This window comes from Ruditapes philippinarum, unplaced genomic scaffold (genome assembly GCF_026571515.1).
Source record: "Ruditapes philippinarum isolate M1 unplaced genomic scaffold, ASM2657151v2 ctg2284_1_1_1_1, whole genome shotgun sequence".
Classification (NCBI taxonomy): Eukaryota; Metazoa; Mollusca; class Bivalvia; order Venerida; family Veneridae; genus Ruditapes; species Ruditapes philippinarum.
In genome coordinates, this window is record NW_026864722.1 from 217765 (window position 1) to 240098 (window position 22334).

Sequence of the window (22334 nt, forward strand, 5' to 3'; positions counted from 1 at the left end):
AAAACTCCAAATTTATCCGAACTTTAACCGAGGCTTGGCTTCCAGCTTTTACATTATTAACCTGTCTAAGCTGGACTCAAAAAATTATTTGACCAATCAAATTTAAATTTACATAGCGGTTTAAAACGCCATTTTTAAAAATGCAGTAAGAATTGCTTTGAACGCAAAGATATGATCATGTAGAAATAAACAAATATTAGTGAATGTTAATCAATCATATTTACGCTGACGTTTAATTTACTTTATTTCACCAGTCTTCTCTAAAGTAAGCTTTCGTTTGGTTATTTAACATAAGGGTTCATCTGATTGTGCATTTTTTCTCTTTTTTTTACATTTATTTTCGGGTCATTTTATCCTTTCTGTATTGAATAAATTCACTCTCCGATGTGGAGGATCCTGTGGTTTTTCCCCGTGAAGAAGATCAGACTATTGTATTGATTTTCCCATAGACTGACATTATGAGAAATGGTCCCTTATTCCACTTTAAAATTGAGTTATCATGCTAAAGAGGTGATTATTTCTATGAATAAAATGGTTTACACATAAAAATGATCTTGTTATATAGATCTAAGGGTAGCCAACCAATTTTCTTTGCAAAATGACTTCAGAGGATTTTACCTCAAACATTCTACAGTGCTTACATACAATAATTGTAAACAAGTTGTTTACGGCAGTCTGCAAGTGAAGATAACACTATTTGGAGGATAATGCCGCTTCACTATAATGCATTTTATACAAACCATGCAAATTGAAGTTTACATGATGTAATTTATGGGGGGACCCTATACTTTTGGCCTGGCCTACCCAATGGAGTACGTGATTTAAATAGACTTGTATAGGACTCATTCCAATACTTATTAACCTGTTACAATTAAACTTCATTTTCGGAGTCACCTTGATGAGTTCTAGTAACCTGCCACATACATTTCATGTCAAAAGGTCAAGGTCTCTGAGACTTGATATATCAAAAATTCAACGTACCATAAAGGGAAAGTGCGCATACATTGGGACATGATTCGTTCTGTGTGGATACATCTTGATATATCTAGTCCTCATGTCACTGGCCCCTTTATAATGAATGTAATTTGTTCCTCTTTGTAATTTTATAATTATCCAAGTTGTTGTAAAACTGAGAGAGAACTGTCAATTTGACATTTAAACACGCCCAATGAAATAGAAATGACAAAGCGAGCCGTTACTAGATTTTTAAAAAACTAACCTTGATATTATTTAAAGTGGGTCCAATACTTTTCTCTTTTTATTTCACTATTAGTGGTGTGAACCCAACACGAATTGCCTGAAATGTGAATTTCGCATGCGCAACCGATAACTTCCTTTTCCGGTTCGTTCTTACGAAATTCGCTGAAATTGATTTCAGTTGGGTTAAAATCTAACATAATCCGATCAAAATGATTCTTTACAAGGACTTAATGACAGGTCAGAAATTCTTTATATATTTGTTTATCATTCTATAAACCTTTCTTTTCGTATAGATATTTCAAACAAGCGTATTTTCTTTTCTTTTTTTTTAATATTCGACTAGATATAAAGTTTAGAAAAACTACGTCAAATTAATGCGATTTTCTGACAGGTTGATATAATCATGCCTGTTTTCACAGTCATTTCATTTCCTGACTCATAAACAAATGTTATGGATTTATTTCGATTTCAAAATGAAGGAATTGTTACAGATTTTTATTAATAAAAAACATAAAATAAATTATAATTTTGCCGTTGACGATTTGATAAATGTCAGCAACACGAACGATTCCGGGTCAGCTCGGCCCTAAAACGTACTCGGCCCCCGAGTCAGCTCGGCCCTATACCAACTCGGCACGGGTCAACTCGGCCCACTTTTCAATTATTTATATTTAGGTTTGTGTAATCACTATTTTTTGTAATATTTGTAATTATGTATAATACACGGACTTAATTTTCAGCTTTTGACAATTACAAACAAATTAAATGAAATTGGTTAAAGACATTAAAGGGACTCTTATTGTCACAGGCTATTATTATCAATCAGTGTGTTCGTAAGGATACCGATTAATTAGGTGATAATTATGATTGACGCATTCATTTAAAATTGATTATTGACCACCTGCAATTAATTAGAAGCTTAATTATGATATTAAGTAAACATGTTTTTGTTTGATATTTTTTTAAATATTACTACGTTAAATATATTTTTTTAAAGTGGGCCGAGTTGACCCGTGCCGAGTTGGTATAGGGCCGAGTTGACTCTTTTCCACACGAACGACAAGTTTGTGTCGCCTCTACAGAGTAGTGGCGATTAAAAAAGTCTGTCTGCCCGTCACAAATCTTGATAGACGTAAATGTCTCCTCAAAAATTAGATCATTACCTTGGCTTAAGGGGAACGGTGGGCTAGTGGTTAAGGTGTCGGCCTCAGTCTCAACCCAGAGAACATGAGATCGAGTCCTACTTGGGTCAGGCCATCCTAAAAAAAATGTTTGTTTGCAGTAACGCGACCGACTCACAAAATTTGCCCCTACTCAAAAATTTTTTTCATGGTCTGGATAAAAAATTTATTTTTTTGGAATCAGAAAATTATGCCTTGTGCTTTGTTTTCGTTCTTTTAAAGGTTAATAGAAGAAATAAAATGTAGGTCTTATTAAATTAGAATTCAGTTATCAATTTATTAATTGTTACCAGATTATCAAAGCATATATTGTCCAGCATTTTGAAGTTCCATGTTTATTTGGGAGTATAGTTCAATAATAAAAAAAAAATCGACCTACCTACCCACCTTGAAAAATCTGGGTCGGGTTACTGCAAACAAACATTTTTTTATGGATGGCCTCACGACCATGTTTCTACATTTGACAGCAGTACTGGTTGGTTCCAGGAAGTGGACTCGAAAGTGAATAATAATATGAAATTAGGCAAAGCCTATAAACGGGAAAGTTGTTAAAAACTCCTTTCATTCTTTCCGTTTTAAACTAAAGGTGTCATTCGATATTACATACACCGCTTCCATTTTCACTCTGAACACTGGACGATTATTACTAATCCGAAAAGTTGAGATTTGTTCCGTTATCGGTATACCCCGCCTATTGATATGAAATTAGGCAAAGCCGAGAAACGGGAAGTCGTTAAAAAATCCTTTCATTCTTTCCGTTTTAAAGGTGTCATTCGATATTACATACACCGCTTCCGTTTTCACTCGGAACACTCAACGATTATTACTAATCCAAAAAGTTGAGATTTGTTCCGTTATCGGAATACCCTGCCTATTATCATTGACATACATTGTAAATGGCGGCGCCCGACTAGAACTGACACTGAAAATTTTATTTATAGGTATAGAATTCTATATATTTTTTAAATGTTTTTTATTTGATTTTCTTTTAAATATTCACGTGTAGTCTATAGCCCGGCAAGCCAAAGCCCGGACCCGCTTCGCGGGCCCGGTCTTTGACTTCCCCGTATAAGTAATTAAGTTGTGTCAAGGTTCAGAACTGTTCACTTTATAGGGGAGAAGATATATACCGGTATGTAAGCGGCTTGATAGCTGAGTCGGTTGAGCCGCAGTACGTTATTCCGAGGGTCCAGGTTAGAGTCCCGGTCAGGCTGCACATTTTTCTCACCCTGTGACAGTTGCAACAACTTGTTTCGCAATCAAGCTTAAACCAAAAACTAGATCTACTGATCCAGTGCAATTCCATCCAACTTTTCAGAAAAATCCAACATTATGATCAGTTCCAAGTCTAGTGCATATAGTTGGCATTTTCCACTTCAAATGTAGTGACCCTTAAATGATTTTTAATTCTAAAGTTTGTGCGGACCACAGACACTTCGGATAAACAACACAACATGCGAAATAACTGCTCTCAGCTTTTAATGGATCTAAATAATAGAATATAATTGTTTGAAGGGTCTTCATAGATCAGGGCTCTAGCAACTGGGCGATTTCGGCGACTTAGTCGCCTAAACTTAGTCGCCTAAAGTGTCAGAACTTCGCCGAGTTTGAACATCAAAGCGAAAACGATTTCGCCGCATTTTTTTACTGACCACATGTACATATAAATCATACAGTGCATGTTAATTAAGTTAATCCTCGCCTCCAGGCATAAATCAAACTGAATTGGTGACGCACATGCAGTTACTGCCGATAATTGACATCAATTAACACATTTAAGTGACATGATATGCAGATGCATCGGAAATTCGCCGATGTAAACATCACATTTTTTAGGCATAATTTTACGACAGCTGCCAATATCTTATCAGCGAGTGTAAAAAGATTACACCCAGAATTGCTTTTACCATATTTGACAGTTAAATTACACGCAACCTCACACAGACCGTGTAAATTTACTTGCATATAAATTAATACACACAGAAGCACAAGTAAATGGTTTGATACCTGTTTGATAGTAAAAATGAAATTTGTTAAAGAACTTAAAAAACATTGACCCACATTAGACCAAGTTGTCATAAACGTCGGTAAATTAAGCGGTAAACTACAAATTTGAAAATTTTGTTTTACAATGCCTGTTGCAATAGCGGATGAATAACAATCTAAAAATAATCATTGAATATTCAATTAAATATAATCAAAATCAACAACAACTAGAATTGTAAGTGTTTCTGCAGGAAACAGACAAATTTTCATTTGTCACATATTTTCGCGATGCCGATTTTTACGATGAAAATTATAGTTACCAAAAGGAAAAATTGTTTTGTTAAAATGTGTCCAATAGCACTTAAAATGTAGTTTATTAATGAAAATTCCTTAAGGTATCGTTTACATCAATTTTCATTGAGAATTTTGCCAGTATGTGTTGTACAATGAATATTTTCTTAAGGGAGGGGGGTGTGTGGAGTTAATCAGGAAGAAAACATTATAATGGTCTGATGATAGAGGGTTTTAGAACTTATACTTCAAATATCACTATCAATAAATAGGTAAAACTCCTTTTTATAGATCAAATCAATGTACTAAGCACTTTTTCACTTCTCCTTATGTCGTCAAACTTCTCCCTGATAGGAGCTGAGGGAGAAGTCACTTCTCCCTAAAATTTTGGTCTAGCTAGAGCCCTGATAGATTAACCATTTGATCAAATGATTTCCTGTATATTGCTACGCTGTCTACAGTCTAGGGATAATTGTTCCATTAAAGGAGATTATTTCAGATTTTATTTTTACCAGGATATAAATGATTTAATCTTATCTTGCCACACGTCCTGACAGTCCCCTTATTTCTAGAAAAGTCTTAGACCTCTGGGAGGATATGGCATGTATGGTAAGTGAAATAGACCAACTTATCCACACAAAAGAACCTGGAATGCCCAAGGATTAAACTGTGGATGAAATTTTTTACTTTTTATTTTCAGGGGATGAAATGTTCACAGATGCATTCCCCATGCATTATGAGGGTGAAGATGATTTCCTTGTATGTGTTGAAGGAAAGGTATGAATCAGTTTAGCTAATTACTAATACAAGGAATCTAAAATGACATAGCTAAAGATGTTATCTAGAACTCTGCAAATGTTTTTTTTTTGGGGGGGGGGGGGGGTCTTAAATCTTATTTTGGACTTTTTTATTTAGCTACATAGAATGACTTATTTGTTTTCTTGTGTGTGCAGTGCTGAGAATTAGATATTTAGCATGTATGAAAAAAGATTTAATTGAACTTGACCACGAAACTTGGGGGTCAAATTAGTGAATTTATGTCCAGAATATGCCCTGTCCTGCTGTTTGTATCATACTTATAGGTAGTTAGGATAAAAATGTTGTAAAATCAATAGAATGGATATCTATGTGGAAAAAACATTCAAAGTTTTGAAAAAAAGGAATTATCATCAAAATACAGCAAAGAAAAATGCAGGTGTAAATGTTGCAGTGAAAACTTAAAGACCCAAAATCTCAATTTATCTAGTCGAGCACTGATGAATGGCTCTAAATTGCTAGGATACAAATACTGAAAGTAGTGATGACGGCCAAGAATTTACAAAATAGTTCGGTAGTTGCTTTAAGCTTATAAATCTTGGTTGATGCAATTTTTGTGTCGCCTCTACGGAGTAGTGGCGACATATAGTGATCACTTCTCCGTCGTCTGTCTGTCCGTCCGTCACAAAACTTGTCCGGACTACTCCTCATAAAGTACTGGTGCATTTGCATCCAAACTTTACAGGAATGATCAGTACCAAGTCTAGTTGTGCATATTGTCAGCATTTTCCGGTTCAATGATTTTTGTCAGTTATGACCCTTTAATAATTTTTAGTTTTAAAGTTTGTCCGGACTACTTCTCTTATACCACTAATGCAATTTCAATGAAACTTTACAGGATTGATCTGTAGCATAAGTCCTTGCGCATATTGCACAGGTTTTCTGGTTGAATGATTTTTGGCCGAGTTATGGCCCTTTGATTAAAATGTTGTTTTTTTTCTGTGTGTTGCCAGATACACAAAAGCTTGGCCGGACTACTCCTCATAAACTACTGGTGCAATTTTATCCAGGAATGATTAGTACCAAGTTTTGTTGTGCACTGTCTGTCTGTCACAAAACTTGTCCTAACATGAAATTGGCCATCATGAGGCGACACATGTGATCATTGATCACTCTTGTGTGAAATATATTATTACATTGGGCCATCCTTAAAAAATTGTTTGTTTGTAGTGCTCCGACCCTATGTTCAAGAGGTGGGTAGGTAGGTAGGGGATTTTTTTTTTTTTTTTTAATTTTTTTTTAGCTCACCTGAGCATGCTCAGGGTGAGCTTTTAGGATCGATGATTGTCCGTCGTCCGTCCGTCCGTCGTCCGTTCACATTTAGTTGTTAACACTCTAGCGGTCACATTTTTGCCTCAATCATCATCAAACTTGGTCAGGATGCTTATCTAGTTGATAGCTCGGATGAGTTCGAACATGGGTCATCTCGGATGAGAAACTAGGTCACAAGAGCTAAAAATAGAAAAACCTTGTTAACACTCTAGAGGTCACATTTTTGCCTCAATCATCATCAAACTTGGTCAGGATGTTTGTCTAGGTGATAGCTCGGATGAGTTCGAACATGGGTCATCTCGGATGAAAAAGTAGGTCACCGGAGCTAAAAATAGAAAAACCTTGTTAACACTCTAGCGGTCACATTTTTGCATCAATCATCATCAAACTTGGTCAAGATGCTTGTCTAGGTGATAGCTCAGATGAGTTCGAACATGGGTCATCTCGGATGAAAAACTAGGTCACCGGAGCTAAAAATAGAAAAACCTTGTTAACACTCTAGAGGTCACATTTTTGCCTCAATCATCATCAAACTTGGTCAGGATGTTTGTCTAGGTGATAGCTCGGATGAGTTCGAACATGGGTCATCTCGGATGAAAAAGTAGGTCACCGGAGCTAAAAATAGAAAAACCTTGTTAACACTCTAGCGGTCACATTTTTGCATCAATCATCATCAAACTTGGTCAAGATGCTTGTCTAGGTGATAGCTCGGATGAGTTCGAACATGGGTCATCTCGGATGAAAAAGTAGGTCACCGGAGCTAAAAATAGAAAAACCTTGTTAACACTCTAGCGGTCACATTTTTGCATCAATCATCATCAAACTTGGTCAAGATGCTTGTCTAGGTGATAGCTCGGATGAGTTCGGACATGGGTCATCTCGGATGAAAAAGTAGGTCACCGGAGCTAAAAATAGAAAAACCTTGTTAACACTCTAGCAGTCACATTTTTGCATCAATCATCATCAAACTTGGTCAGGATGCTTATCTAGTTGATAGCTCGGATGAGTTGAACATGGGTCATCTCGGATGAAAAAGTAGGTCACCGGAGCTAAAAATAGAAAAACCTTGTTAACACTCTAGTGGTCACATTTTTGCATCAATCATCATCAAACTTGATCAAGATGCTTGTCTAGGTGATAGCTCGGATGAGTTCGAACATGGGTCATCTCGGATGAAAAAGTAGGTCACCGGAGCTAAAAATAGAAAAACCTTGTTAACACTCTAGTGGTCACAATTTTGACTCAATTGTCATCAAACTTGGTCAGGAAACTTGTCTAGGTCATTGCTGGGAAGAAATTGAACATGGGTCATCTCGGATGAAAAAGTAGGTCACCGGAGCTAAAAATAGAAAAATCTTTTTAACACTCTAGTGGCTACTGTTGCAGGCTTTCTACTGGTCCCTACTTTTCCTACTTTTCCCTACTTTTTTCTTTTGATCCCTACTTTGCCCTACTTTTTTCTGAAATAGCCCTATTATCCCTACTTTTTCATTTTGAAATGAAATGAAAAAAAGAAGATATTTAAAAATGGTCAGGGCTCTCAGTAGGGTCAGAATTTCACGAGTCAAAGACTCTTTGGCTAAAATTTACATGAGTCAAATAATTTTTTTCTAGTGTCATTTGACTACATGAGTCATTTTTATGTTACAAAAATAACTGTATTGGAGGTCACTTTTGGAGATTCCAAAGTCTAAATTGACAGAAAAAAATGCCTAATTATAAATGTCTATACCCCCTCCACCTAAAAACAAAACAAAAAACAAATAAAACAAAAACATGAATTGCTGTGAAAGAATTTCTGATTAAATGTATGAAATATAAAAAAAATATCTGTACTGGTATGCTATATCATATTAATTTTAAATACCAAAATGTACCAGGTATATTTATAACAAATGCACAGGTACTCCAAGTAAATCAAAGACGTATTATAAACCTTTAAAAGCAATCAATAATTGACACCTCAAGTATGTAATTCTTATCAGTTGTGTAGAGCTATTTTTAGCGCTGTCAAATTGCAGCCACTGAATTGTCGCGCTTCAGTGCACAGGGTATAAACCCGTGTGTAAAGCATTTTATACACGGCTTATACTGCCTGTTGACATTTTTAGCTCACCTGAGCTTGCTCAGGGTGAGCTTTTAGGATCGGTGAATGTCCGTCGTCCGTCGTCCGTCTGGCCGTCCACAATTACTTGTGAACACTCTAGCGGTCGCATTTTTGCCTCAATCATCATCAAACTTGGTCAGGATGCTTATCTAGTTGAAAGCTCGGATGAGTTCGAACATGGGTCATCTCGGATGAAAAACTAGGTCACAAGAGCTAAAAATAGAAAAACCTTGTGAACACTCTAGAGGTCACATTTTTGACCCAATCATCATCAAACTTGGTCAGGATGTTTGTCTAGGTGATAGCTTGGATGAGTTCGAACATGGGTCATCTCGGATGAAAAAGTAGGTCACAGGAGCTATAAATAGAAAAACCTTGTGAACACTCTAGTGGTCACATTTTTGAACCAATCATCATCAAACTTGGTCAGAATGCTTGTCTAGTCAATTGCTTGGATGAGTTCGAACATGGGTCATCTCTGATGAAAAACTAGGTCACAGGAGCTAAAAATAGAAAAAACCTTGTGAACACTCTAGTGGTCACATTTTTGACCCAATCATCATCAAACTTTGTCAGGATGCTTGTTTAGATAATAGCTCGGATGAGTTCGAATATGGGTCATCTCGGATGAAAAACTAGGTCACCGGAGCTATAAATAGAAAAACCTTGTGAACACTCTAGTGGTCACATTTTTGCATCAATCATCATCAAACTTGGTCAGGATGCTTATCTAGTTGATAGCTTGGATGAGTTCGAACATGGGTCATCTCGGATGAAAAAGTAGGTCACCAGAGCTAAAAATAGAAAAACCTTGTTAACACTTTAGCGGTCACATTTTTGCATCAATCATCATCAAACTTGATCAAGATGCTTGTCTAGGTGATAGCTCGGATGAGTTCGAACATGGGTCATCTCGGATGAAAAACTAGGTCACAGGAGCTAAAAATAGAAAAACCTTGTTAACACTCTAGTGGTCACAATTTTGACTCAATTGTCATCAAACTTGGTCAGGAAACTTGTCTAGGTCATTGCTGGGAATAAATCGAACATGGGACATTTCGGATGAAAAACTAGGTCACAGGAGCTAAAAATAGAAAAAATCTTGTTAACACTCTAGTGGCTACTGTTGTGATCCAAATATTCTGTTAATTGGTCTGAAAGTTTGTTTTGATGATTTCTAAGTCAAGATCGAACATGGGTCATCTTGGATGAAAAACTAGGTCACACCGCCCAAATATGGAAAAACCTTGTTAACATTCTAGTGGTCACATTTTCGACTCAATTATCATCAAACTTGGTCAGGATGTTTGTCTAGGTAATTGCTTGGATGAGTTCGAAATCGCATGTGAAACTAGGTCACCGGAGCTAAAAATAGAAAAATCTTGTTAACACTCTAGTTGCTACTGTTTTGATCCAAGTATCCTGGAAATTGGTCTGAAAGTTTGTTTTGATGATTTCTAGGTCAAGTTTGAATATGTGTCACCTGGGTAAAAAACTAGGTCGCACTGCTCAAATATGGATAATCCTTGTTAACACTGTAGTGGTCACATTTTTGACTCACCTGTCATGAGACTTGGTCAGAATGCTTGTCTAGGTAATTGTTTGGATGAGTTTGATAATTCAGGTGAGCGATCTAGGGCCATCATGGCCCTCTTGTTTATGAGAGTGATTTGAACACATGTAGGATTTGATAATTAGGGGTGGATTTAAGGTAATTATTATTGCATAGCTGAAAATCCCATGTGGCAAATTGACTCTTGAGCAGATTTTATCACGTGTCAAATATGTGCATTTCCCGATTTTCACGAGTCAAAACCCGGATCCCCGTGTCAATCGAGAGCCCTGATGGTATTTCAGTTGTATTTTCAGTTGCAATTGATGAGTAGTTAAGGTGTGTTAGTGTCTCCTTGTGATGTCCATCCTTGAAAAACTCATGGTCAGAGCTGCATTACTGGCACTGGTACTGCAGTATCTTGAGCAATTTTGCAAGTACTGGTACTGATACTGAATTACTCTTACAAAATTTTGCTACTACTCGGGTACTGGTACTGCATTACTGTCTTAAAAAAGTGGTACTGCTACTGCATTACTAGGCATTATTTTTGGTTTTGATAAAAATGTCATTATTTTTACTCATAAAGTAAAGCTGTAAATTCCATGTATTATTTTATTTTTGTGAAAAAGTAAGTTATCAAATCTATAAATAATTTGCTGCAATATTCCTTCAAATGTTAACATAATATTCATCATAAAAAAGCACCAAAGACTTAAAGTAAAATTAAATTGAGATAAACAGAGTCAATAACTCTTTACTGGTAAAATATCCTTATTGCAATCTTATTACTTTGTATTTACTAGTAAAAAAGAGCAAAATAAACACTAATTAATTACTTCTATTCTAAATAATCATATTTCAAGTGATATTGTTAGCACCATAAAAAAGTTATTTACTTTGGTATAAATTGAACAGAGGTGTGAAGGTGTAAAAGGCAACAAAAAGACTGGTGGGTTTAAAATGTAAGATTATTGCATTGTATTACAGTTGACTGGTTACAAAACAATAACATATGACATGAATATATGATGATTATTGTTTGTAAAAAGTATGTTTGTTCATTTTAGTTGTAAAAATGTAATGTCAACTTTAAAGTAAATGATTTTATTTCTTTGTTGAATAATGTTTGCAATTATTTTGAATGACACTGTGTATTTATTCAAACTTTGATGAATATATAAAAGTATTAGTACTGGTACTTAATTACTTCCCCCAAAAAAGTACTGGTACTGCAGTACCAAGCTAAAATCAAGTACTAGTACTGGAAATGGTACTGCAAAACTTGGCAAGTACTGGTACTGGTACTTAAGTACTACACCCTTAGTACTGATGCAGCTCTGCTCATGGTGCCTTGGCAAAACATTCAGCAATATTCTGCCTATGAGGTGCCTGTCTTTCAAGCATGGACTGAACTGAAGATACACACAGCCTGATGTGGTCTTGGTGATTGTATGTTTTGCTAATTCTTAACTAAAACGGTAAGAAATTCCTACTTTATCCCTAGTTTTTAACATTAGAAATCCCTACTTTGCCCTACTTTTTGGTAAAAAAATGCCCTACTTTTTCCCTAGTTTTTTTGGTAGAGGCAGTAGAAAGCCTGCTGTTGTGATCCAAATATTCTGTTAATTGGTCTGAAAGTTTGTTTTGATGATTTCTAAGTCAAGTTCGAACATTGGTCATCTTGGATGAAAAAAACTAGGTCACACCGCCCAAATATGGAAAAACCTTGTTAACATTCTAGTGGTCACATTTTCGACTCAATTATCATCAAACTTGGTCAGGATGCTTGTATAGGTAATTGCTTGGATGAGTTCGAAATCGCATGTGGAACTAGGTCACCGGAGCTAAAAATAGAAAAATCTTGTTAACACTCTAGTTGCTACTGTTTTGATCCAAGTATCCTTGAAATTGGTCAAAAAGTTTGTTTTGATGATTTCTAGGTAAAGTTTGAATATGTGTCACCTGGGTAAAAAACTAGGTCGCACTGCTCAAATATGGATAATCCTTGTTAACACTGTAGTGGTCACATTTTTGACTCACCTGTCATGAGACTTGGTCAGAATGCTTGTCTAGGTAATGTTTGGATGAGTTTGATAAATCAGGTGAGCGATCTAGGGCCATCATGGCCCTCTTGTTTGAAATTGTAAATAAAGTATAGCAATACACAGTATATTGTCTCCCATGATATACTGTGCATTGTATTTAGACAAATTAAAATATGTAGGCAAATGTATTCTGTTGATATTTTCTTTGTTTAATATTTCAAATGATAACAGACATACAATGTAACACTTTTGTTGTTGTTTATTTTACATTTATTTCATCTTTAAACAAAATAATTGAACTTGTTCCTTATTTACTGAAATTAACAATGTCTGGAAAAAGGTGACAATACCTTTAATAAAACAAGTGGTCTGAGAAAAATATATACTGTGCAATATGATTACTTGACAGATCTAGCTCTTTGAGAAAATAGAACAAAATTAGTCTCAATACCAGTATTTCAATGTTATTTGAAAATGCAATTTACACTGCAAGTATAGGTGTTATATTTGTAAAATCAATGATTACCAACTTTTTTGATGACCACCTAAGATTTCATTTACTGGTCCTGACTTGTCAGATTCTAAATGCACAAAGAGGGGAGGGGTGTAGCAAATCCATTTCTCATTACTATTGAATAAAAGGAATTATCCTGCAAATAATATTAATCTGGTTAGAATATAAATATTTGAAATTAAATGACTAACAGCAGAATTTTTAGCTTTGGTTTTTTGTTATTGTTTGTTTTTTTTTTGTTTTTTTTTTCTTTTTTGTTTGTTTGTTTTTTGTTAAATTTTAGGGGTACACTTGAAAATTTAGATTACCTTGCCACTTGACCAACAAACCATACTGTATTAACCCAGTTAATTAACTCCATTCACTAGCCAGCATAATAATAGATCATTATGTTACACCTGTCACACAGTCGTGTGTACTTACCATATATGGCAGTGTAGTACGTAGAAAAATCTACGTCACCTGCTGTATACATGTATAGTGTGTAATCAACAGGTCCTGGAGCCTGGAGTTTGTTTTGAAAGTTGGATTAAAGAGAGCAACAATTAATAAACTCATTTGGGTGTTTAAAAGGGAATATAGCACGGACAATTACAAAGGAGAAAAAAGGAACAAAAACAAAAGAAAAAATAAACAGTGATTGTTTGCATCAAAGATTAAATAATATGGCTATTAAATTACAATTTAGGAAAAGGTAAAATTAATGAATAATTATCATTCTTATAAAGAAAACACAGGTATAACTTATTTAAAAGTATCGGGAAAAGACCCATAATATTAATCTCCAGCGATTTTCCCGCGAAAATTTTATCAATTAACTTGTTTTTTCAACAAGTTTTAGTGTAACCTCATTTTCTGACAATCAGTTTCAGTTTCAGTTTTTTATTAAACCAAGGCATATAATATGCAACTGGTTATAACAACAAACAAACAGAAAAATAACAGTCAAAAATCACTAGTATCACAATATAAAAATATAAATATGACTAGCTTAATAAACAAAAATCATGAATGGCAAAATGATTTGAAATAATTTATGTCAACAATAAAGTTTATCTGGTATTATTTTGTGTAAAAATGTATGTATACAGTGGTGGCCTATGGTTACGGAGGGTAATCCATTTTAACATTCATTGATGTATGTATATTATCTTTGAAGCAAGGTTGCAATCTTTTTTTTTTCACTTTTATACCAAAAAAAAATCAAATTGTATTCAAGTTAGATATGTCAACTTGTGTAAAAAAAAATTCAAGAGGGTACCATTTCTGTCCATTTTCACATAACAAAGTTGCAATCGTTTTTTTTTTCACTTTTATATCAAAAATAAATCGAATTTTAGTCTGGTTTAATATGTCCAGACGAAAACTTTATATTTGTAAAAATACCTTGAAGAGGGCATCATTTCCATAAACTGTACCGTGTACGTATATAATATGCAGCATTTAGTGGAATGAATAGGAAAATCGAGTACAGCTTCACACAGTGTGTAAGAGATTCATCCGATCGGCAATTATTTTAGATAATATCTTCAAAAGGGGATCGACTTTTATAAGAGTAAATGTTAAATAATTAACAAAAGAACAATTCATTCACATGTTTGGCTTGGGAACTGAGAATTTTTATGCCCTTTGCGAAATTTTAAGGTTTCTGGGGAATGTGAAATCGCCGATGTTCGGGGTCGAAGTTTGGCAAAATATCGATGAAAAGCGTGCGGTTATTTTGGTTTTGGAATAAAATTCTTTTACTCTTCTACTTCTCAGTTCAAAATTTGTCTGAAAAGTTATTGGAGAAAGATCTTTTTAACAGAATGGGTACATAATGATCTAAAAAAAAAAAAAAAAAAATCCTCGAAGGAGTAAAAAAAATTTAGAGTCGGGGCCATTTTCATGGGTCGGTCGGAGCACTACAAACAAACAATTTTTTATGGATGGCCTTGATTTCTTCCCATTCATCCCAATTATTAGTCAGTATATCAAGATGAATGATGTAAAAAATATATCAGGGTTTACTTTGTTTGTTTCAGCTTGTATCGCGCAAGAAGGGTGAATCAATCAGTGCTGACCTTATTGGTGGAAACCCATCCCAGGAGGAGCAAGAAGAGGAGTGTTGTGATGACACTGAGACTGTGTCAGGCATTGATGTTGTCTTAGATAACAATTTGGAGGATGTACAGGCTAGTTTATTCCCATCAAAAGGAAGTTTAGTGAGCTACTTGAAGAAGTTTGTCAAAAAGTAATTATTGTGAATTTTTATTTTTAATATTTTTTTTTACATTAATAATGAAGAAGAACGTGCTTTCCCCCAATCACTTATTAAATAAAAGGTGTATTGATAATTTCAAAAATCAAAAAAGTGTGGAAAAACTTGTGTTAAAATGAGTGGGTTCATGAAAAATCATTGTTCCCATATAACAAACAAAAACATCATGGCTAAATATGATTGATTTTTACTAAGATTATATCTTTGTTTCTGAAAGACTGAAGTAATTCAAGTTCAGTTGGAAATTCTAAAAATTGACAAGTGTCCAACTTGAGTCATTGCAACAAAATTTGGAATTTTCTGGAAATTGCAGAAGCTACATTTAAACCCCAAGCCAACGTAGCAAATGCTTGAAAGTTTAATGGGTCCACACTTAAAGCTTCACTATTTGAAGAATACAAAGTATTGCTCGCCCATGCGTTGGCGTCACACTTTGTTGGAAGCTTATATCTTCAAAACTACTGAAGGAAATGGGTTAAAACATCACACACTTATTTGACAGCATAAAAGGAGGTCCATAAGTCTAATACAACAAAATTCCCCACCTGCATGGACCCTGACCCCAGTCTCAAAATGCTAACAAGAGCCCTGTGACCAATAATATGTAAAATGTTAAGGTCTATTTTTGCAGAAACTGCAAAAGCCTTTCACCTTTACAGTTACTGTGGTATACTTTTTCATTGAAGATTCATGACATTTCAAGCATTAGAACAATGGAGAGTTAGTAATAAAGATTACCCTCTTCAGTCTTGTTACAATTAATACTTTTAATTTAAATTTATGAATATCTTTTGGTCAACTTGTGTTAAAGATAAATTCTATAAATAGATATTTATTTCCAGAGTAGTTGATGGTCTTACCGAAGAAGGTGATACAGAAAAATGTGATTGCTTTAAAAAAGCCATGTCAGCACACATTAAACAATTTGTGGGCAAATATTCCGATGATGTTTCAGTTTATGTCCGTAAGTATGATTTGTAGAACATACAGATACCCTAAATCTTGCTTAATTATATGTCCGTTTGAAAAACACAACATATTATGGGAATGCCTCTGGTGGGCTGGCTTCATACAATTTTGTCTGGAGCATGTCTCCGACACGCTAGATTTTAATGAAACGTCATAGAAATTTTCACTGCTATGAGAAACCATGTCTCTCACATGAATCGGGTTTCTAGGTCAAAGACCAAAGTTACACTTGGAGCTCATTAAAAAATGCTTGTTTGTACTCTGTTGCAAAACTTACATGCATAGAGGGATTTCAATGTAACAAAGATCACCATGGTGAGTCAGAATGTGTCTCAGGGCTAAATTTAGGTTCCTGCATTAAAGGTAACACGGAGGTCAAAGTTCAGATAATAATATGAAGATGTGTATATGGATTATTTAGTCATCATTTGAGAATGATCATTAATATGATGGGTAATGCTTATTGAAAAGATAGTATCTGTATTTAAGATAAATAACTGTATTTCAAAGTTTGATACAGCTATGTAAATGTCTAAATTTTATCAACTGAGGAAGCTGAATAAAGCGAAACATGTTTTGATACTTAATTTGTGTTGGGTTTTTGATCCAATAGTCCTAAATTTTATCAAGTAAGGATTTGAACCAGTCATTTTACTATGGTCTTTGCATATGAACATTAGGCACTTTGCACATTGTCTTTCATTTGACATGCTGAAATATGACCTTGACCCCAAAATTCACTAGACACTACTGCATTATGGCAAAGTTTAAATTGTATAGAAACAAACAAAAAAAGAAAGAAATACTGTTCCTATGTGTTGTATTAATGTGGTGGCGTTGCATTTTTTTCACAAATTATGCAATCTTGTTTTTAATATTATGATATTACCATTTATAGGTGAAGGCTTTGATGTAGGAGCATACAAACAGGCTCCAATGATTGGTGTTTGGTCAGAGGATGGTCGTACTATCAAATTGTATGCTATGAAACACTGTCTAATTGAAGAAAAATGCGTAAGTACAGTGGGTGTTAATATCAAGAACACTTAAAGCAGGACTCCTCCAGATTCAAGATAATTTTCATGAAAATTTGAAAAGGATATGATTGTAAAGTAACCAAAAGAGTTTACACATATCATTGGCACTTACAAGCCATGTTAATTACAAAAAGAGGTAAAAATATGCAAAAATAGCCTGTACTGCGTTACCAGAAGTACATAATAAATACTAACAAATCAAGTCGTTAATCACAAAGAACATGCAAATTTTTACTTTAATCTTAAATATATTTACTTCTTAAACCTTGGTATATTTTTCTTAAGTTTGATATTATTACAATATTTTGGCTCATCTGGAGACATTTCACTTTAAACCTGTACCGTGCTGAATTTGTGTAGAGGATTTTCCTTGCTTGAGTCTGGAACAGTTCATTAGTAGTTTTTACAGATTTCAGTATCAAATACAAAATAATAAAGATATGCTAATGATGGTGTCAAAGGCTGATCACTTTCAGTTCAGTACTTGAAAATGTTTGCAGCAAGAACATGCTGAAGTGAATCATAACTTGCAATAAGTATACTTATGTGTATAATGATGTTTTTATTGAGACAAGATAAATAAATTTTGTACATAAGAAAACGCTGAATTATCCAAACAGAATGGCAACAAACACTTTTGTTACAATTTTACTGGCTTAAAAAAGAATGTCCAGGTTTTAAAGAATTTGTCCAAGCCCATGCTTGGATTTCAGTTATTATTGGTCAGAAATGGTGCAGATTGTGCACTGACCGACAAAAATCACGAGATCTGAGACGGGACTAGTCACATACGTTTTATACATGCCTCGTGGTATTCGGATTCCATTTGTATCTTGCAAGTTTGTGGGTATTAATTTCAAGTACTGTTGCTGTGGATGAATTATATCAAATTAAAATAAACATTGACAGTTTTTGGCTTAAAAATACAATAATAAAATGATAACACTGCATCTTTTTAGTCCCCTACCGGTTTACCGGAGGGGACTTTAGGTTTACCCTCCGTCCGTCTGTCCGTCTGTCCGTCCGTCTGTCCGTCTGTCTGTCAGTCCGTCAGTCCGTCCGTCCACAAAACTGGATCCTGCGATAACTTGAAAAGTACTGAAAATATTTTTATGAAACTTGGTATGTGGATAGATGGCAGTATGGAGATTATGCACGTCATTTTCTTTTCTTCCTATGTTGAAAATTCTGGTTGCTATGGCAACAAATAGGCTGAAAATATGGCAAATTTTACACATAAACTGGATCCAGTGATAACACAAAAAGTGCTGGAAATATTTTTATGAAACTTGACATATGGGTAGATGGCAGTCTTGAGATTATGCACGTCTTTTTCTTTTCTTCCTATGTTGAGGAATTCTGGTTGCTATGGCAACAAATAGGCTGAAAATATGGCAAATTTTACACATAAACTGGATCCAGTGATAACGCAAAAAGTACTGGAAATATTTTTTATGAAACTTGACATATGGGTAGATGGCAGTCTTGGAATTATGCACGTCTTTTTCTTTTCTTCCTCTGTTGAAAATTCTGGTTGCTATGGCAACAAATAGGCTGAAAATATGGCAAATTTTACACATAAACTGGATCCAGTGATAAAGCAAAAAGTACTGGAAATATTTTTATGAAACTTGACATATGGGTAGATGGCAGTCTTGAGATTATGCACGTCTTTTTCTTTTCTTCCTATGTTGAGAATTCTGGTTGCTATGGCAACACATAGACTGAAAAATATGGCAAATTTTACACATAAACTGAATCCAGTGATAACTCAAAAAGTACTGGAAATATTTTTATGAAACTTGACATATGGGTAGATAGCAGTCTTGAGATTATGCATGTCTTATCTGTTCTTCCTATTTTGAAAAAATATCAGTTGCCTTGGCAACAAATAGGCTTAAAACATGGCAAATATAACAATATTTGTGATTAGTCAAAAAGAACTGAAATTTTTTATGAAATTGCATCTTTATTTCAAGAGTTATCTCCTCTTTAAGAATTTTGCTTTTAAAATGTTATATTTTGGTAACAGGGATGTTTCAAATATTAACTTTAGAGTGTCCTTCAGTCCGTCTGTCTGTCTGTTCATAAAAACTGTTTCCTGTGATCACTTTTAAAGAACTTTTCCAACAAGTTTACTTAAAATAGAGAAAAATTGAAATATTAGTGAATGGCCAATGGCCCTTCAGAATGTTGATGGGGTTCTAACCGGTAGGGGACTTATGGATTGCTTGCAATACTATGATAATTGCTTGTTATTATTAGATCTATACTAGAAAAACTTGCATATAATTTTGTGTATTTTTCTTTTCAGTAACCCCTGTTACAGATGCCAGCAAGTCGCGAGTCTTTCCAGAAGCTTAATAAAAATGTATCATTCATAAATCATGTAAAACAAAACAAGAAGAACCGGTAGACATAACATAATTTGTACTTCTTGGTGATTCAACAACTTCACTTCAATTTTTATATTACATTCACATTTAAAGACAAAATTATGTTATGTCATAATTAGGGGCTTTTAACATACTTTTTATTGTTGTATGTTAACTGGACATTTTGTTGATATTTTAAGACACTTAAAACTGAAAAAACGAACTTGAAATTGATGAAAACCTATTAATCGGGTGTTGATAAAAATGGTGCAATAGTTTACAATATGTTTAAATTTTTAACATCTCATGTGAGAGCCCCTGTAGCGCATATATAAATCATAAAATAACATGACTGTTATCTTTGTGTTTTATATCTGTGTTGTTACAAAAATGATCGAGTTATCATTTCAAGCCAATAAAAGTATTTATTTCATGTGTTGTTGTTTTCTTTAAAATTTCAACATTCTGATTTTAGAGGAGTTGATTTTATGTAATTGAATCCCTGAATTTATTACTTGCATCTTTTGATTATATAAGCTTAGTGTACTAAGATAACCTGTTTGGGTTTTTATATGAATGAAAAAATGCTGCATATGTTTTTGCTCCCTACTTGTCCCTCCAGTAGCAATATTCATGTTAGTATTTATCTCGAACATGTAGCGTAGGTTTGGACATATATGGAACCAAATTAAGGTCAAACTTTGTCATTGTGTATGAAATTCAAAATTTTGGGTCTATTTGCATCACCTGAAGGAAATATAAACCAATCGGGCATTCTCTTTCTTAAGAAAAGTTATCATCACAAAAAAAAATGTTTGACTGCCAAATGCAATCTATCGTAAGGGACATAGTGTCCATATATGTTTGACTACACTTAAATCGTGCAGAGATGCCAGGCTTGTGTGAAAAATATGATTTTTAACAAGGGGATGAAAGGGAAATAACGCAATGTGTTAGAAAAAATTGATCATGTTCTTTTCTTTAACAAAGCACTGCAATGTTTGTTTGACAAAGTGCTATGAAGTTTCCAGGGCTATTATAAATAAATCTGTAACTTAGGATTGCGATGTAATGGGTTAAGATATTCCGATCAGGAAACCTTGCTATTTTGTTTAAACAACCAGAAATGTTGCAAAGATTTACAAATGAAAATCAAAAATGCACGTAAATTTGGGGGCCTTCATCACAGTATAACCTAGACAAGGATTTTACAGTAACAGAACTCTAGTTATAACTGCAACTTTCTAGCTACACTGGTGGTGGAAGACTTCCTTTAAACTTAATTTCAGTATAAATGGGTAGCTGAATAGAACCAGACCTCTAGTCTAATAACAGAAGTCGTCAACTGGTCTTGGTCAATGTCAAGCGACTTGTCCAAAGTATTGATCCAACAATGATTTATCAGGGGTCACTGTAATCAGGGTTCCCACAAAGAAGAGAAATCAAAATTCCCTGACTTTTCCATGACTTTTCCCTGACCATGACCATTTTTCCCTGACCAATAACAGCTTCAAGTTTTTACAATCTTTAGACCATTAAACATATTTTTTATATCCTGGCCACCTGTTCTCTATATCTCTTTTCTCCCTTTCTTTATTTTGATTAATTTAAGATTACATGTATATGAATATAAGTAACAATTGTCAGTAGCTACTTGTGTAATTTACTTTCAATTAGCATGAGTACATTTATCCAAAATGAAAAGTATTTCATAACATGTCGCCCTCAAATATGTTTCATTCTTGAGCATACAAAGCAGTGTAATTAAAACTTTTGAGATACTTTAAACTACCACAGTTAGTTTTGTATAATTTCTACTATTTACTTAAGTATTATTGGCTACATTTTGCTTTTAATGAAGCCACTTTATTACCTGTACCTGTCTTATTGTTTCTTGTTAAAACAAATTTTTTTAATTAATCACTAACATTTACTCATGACAAGTAAAATGCATGCTTATTTTAGACAATCCTCCATTGATTACACTGCTTTGTATGGGTCAGGGGCCAAAATATATAAGATCAGAAGTAATTTTTTTTTGTTCTATACAATTGAACTTTGCCATATTGATGCAGATGTGTCTAATGAATTTTGGGATCAAGTTCATATTGTATTTCAGCATGACATATGAAAATAAATGTGCAGTGGTGTCTAATGTTAAGATACAAAGGCCATATGTAGTGCAATATTTAAATTGATAGGTGTTTACTGTATTTAAACTTTAAATACAGTCACATTTTTTTCTTAAAAAAACTTTTTTTTCAATTAAACATTACTTATTTCTTAGATAGTTATTTTTACTATATGTAAATAATGAAAATCAATGAATCAGCCAATTTTGACCCCAGGGCTATAATTTAAACAATCTTGGTAAAGGTCTAATACTATAAGAATCTTACACCGGCTGCCGGTACAGACCGGAATATCTAGCTCGAGGGTGACTGTTTACGGCGGTAACGAGGCTCTGCCGAGTTTCCGCCGTAAACAGTCAACCGAGAGCTAGATATTCCTGTCTGTACCGACAGCCGGTGTTTGATTCTTTTTCTTGCATATAACATATCAATTATTTTTAAACAGAAATTACAAAAACGGATATTCTCATGAAGCACTTTTTACTTATACTAGTAGCGTATGAAACTGACAATTTCATTCATAACGGTTAAGTGACGTCATCCTAAGAACGCAATTCATTCATTTAAAATTTTAACTAATTTGGAAGCCTTTAA

At 34.2% G+C, this 22334-nt stretch overlaps 1 protein-coding gene across 1 annotated transcript; it reads left to right on the forward strand.

The window, feature by feature from the left end:
• Positions 1 to 1283: 1283 nt before the first annotated feature.
• On the forward strand, positions 1284 to 20041 carry LOC132726654 (translationally-controlled tumor protein homolog). The gene is made up of 6 exons (XM_060711998.1): positions 1284 to 1437; positions 5359 to 5435; positions 14992 to 15200; positions 16070 to 16191; positions 17095 to 17210; positions 19548 to 20041. Exons 1-6 carry the CDS (start codon positions 1410 to 1412, stop codon positions 19548 to 19550), a joined length of 555 nt encoding a protein of 184 aa, XP_060567981.1. The 5' UTR covers positions 1284 to 1409; the 3' UTR covers positions 19551 to 20041.
• Positions 20042 to 22334: the final 2293 nt, after the last annotated feature.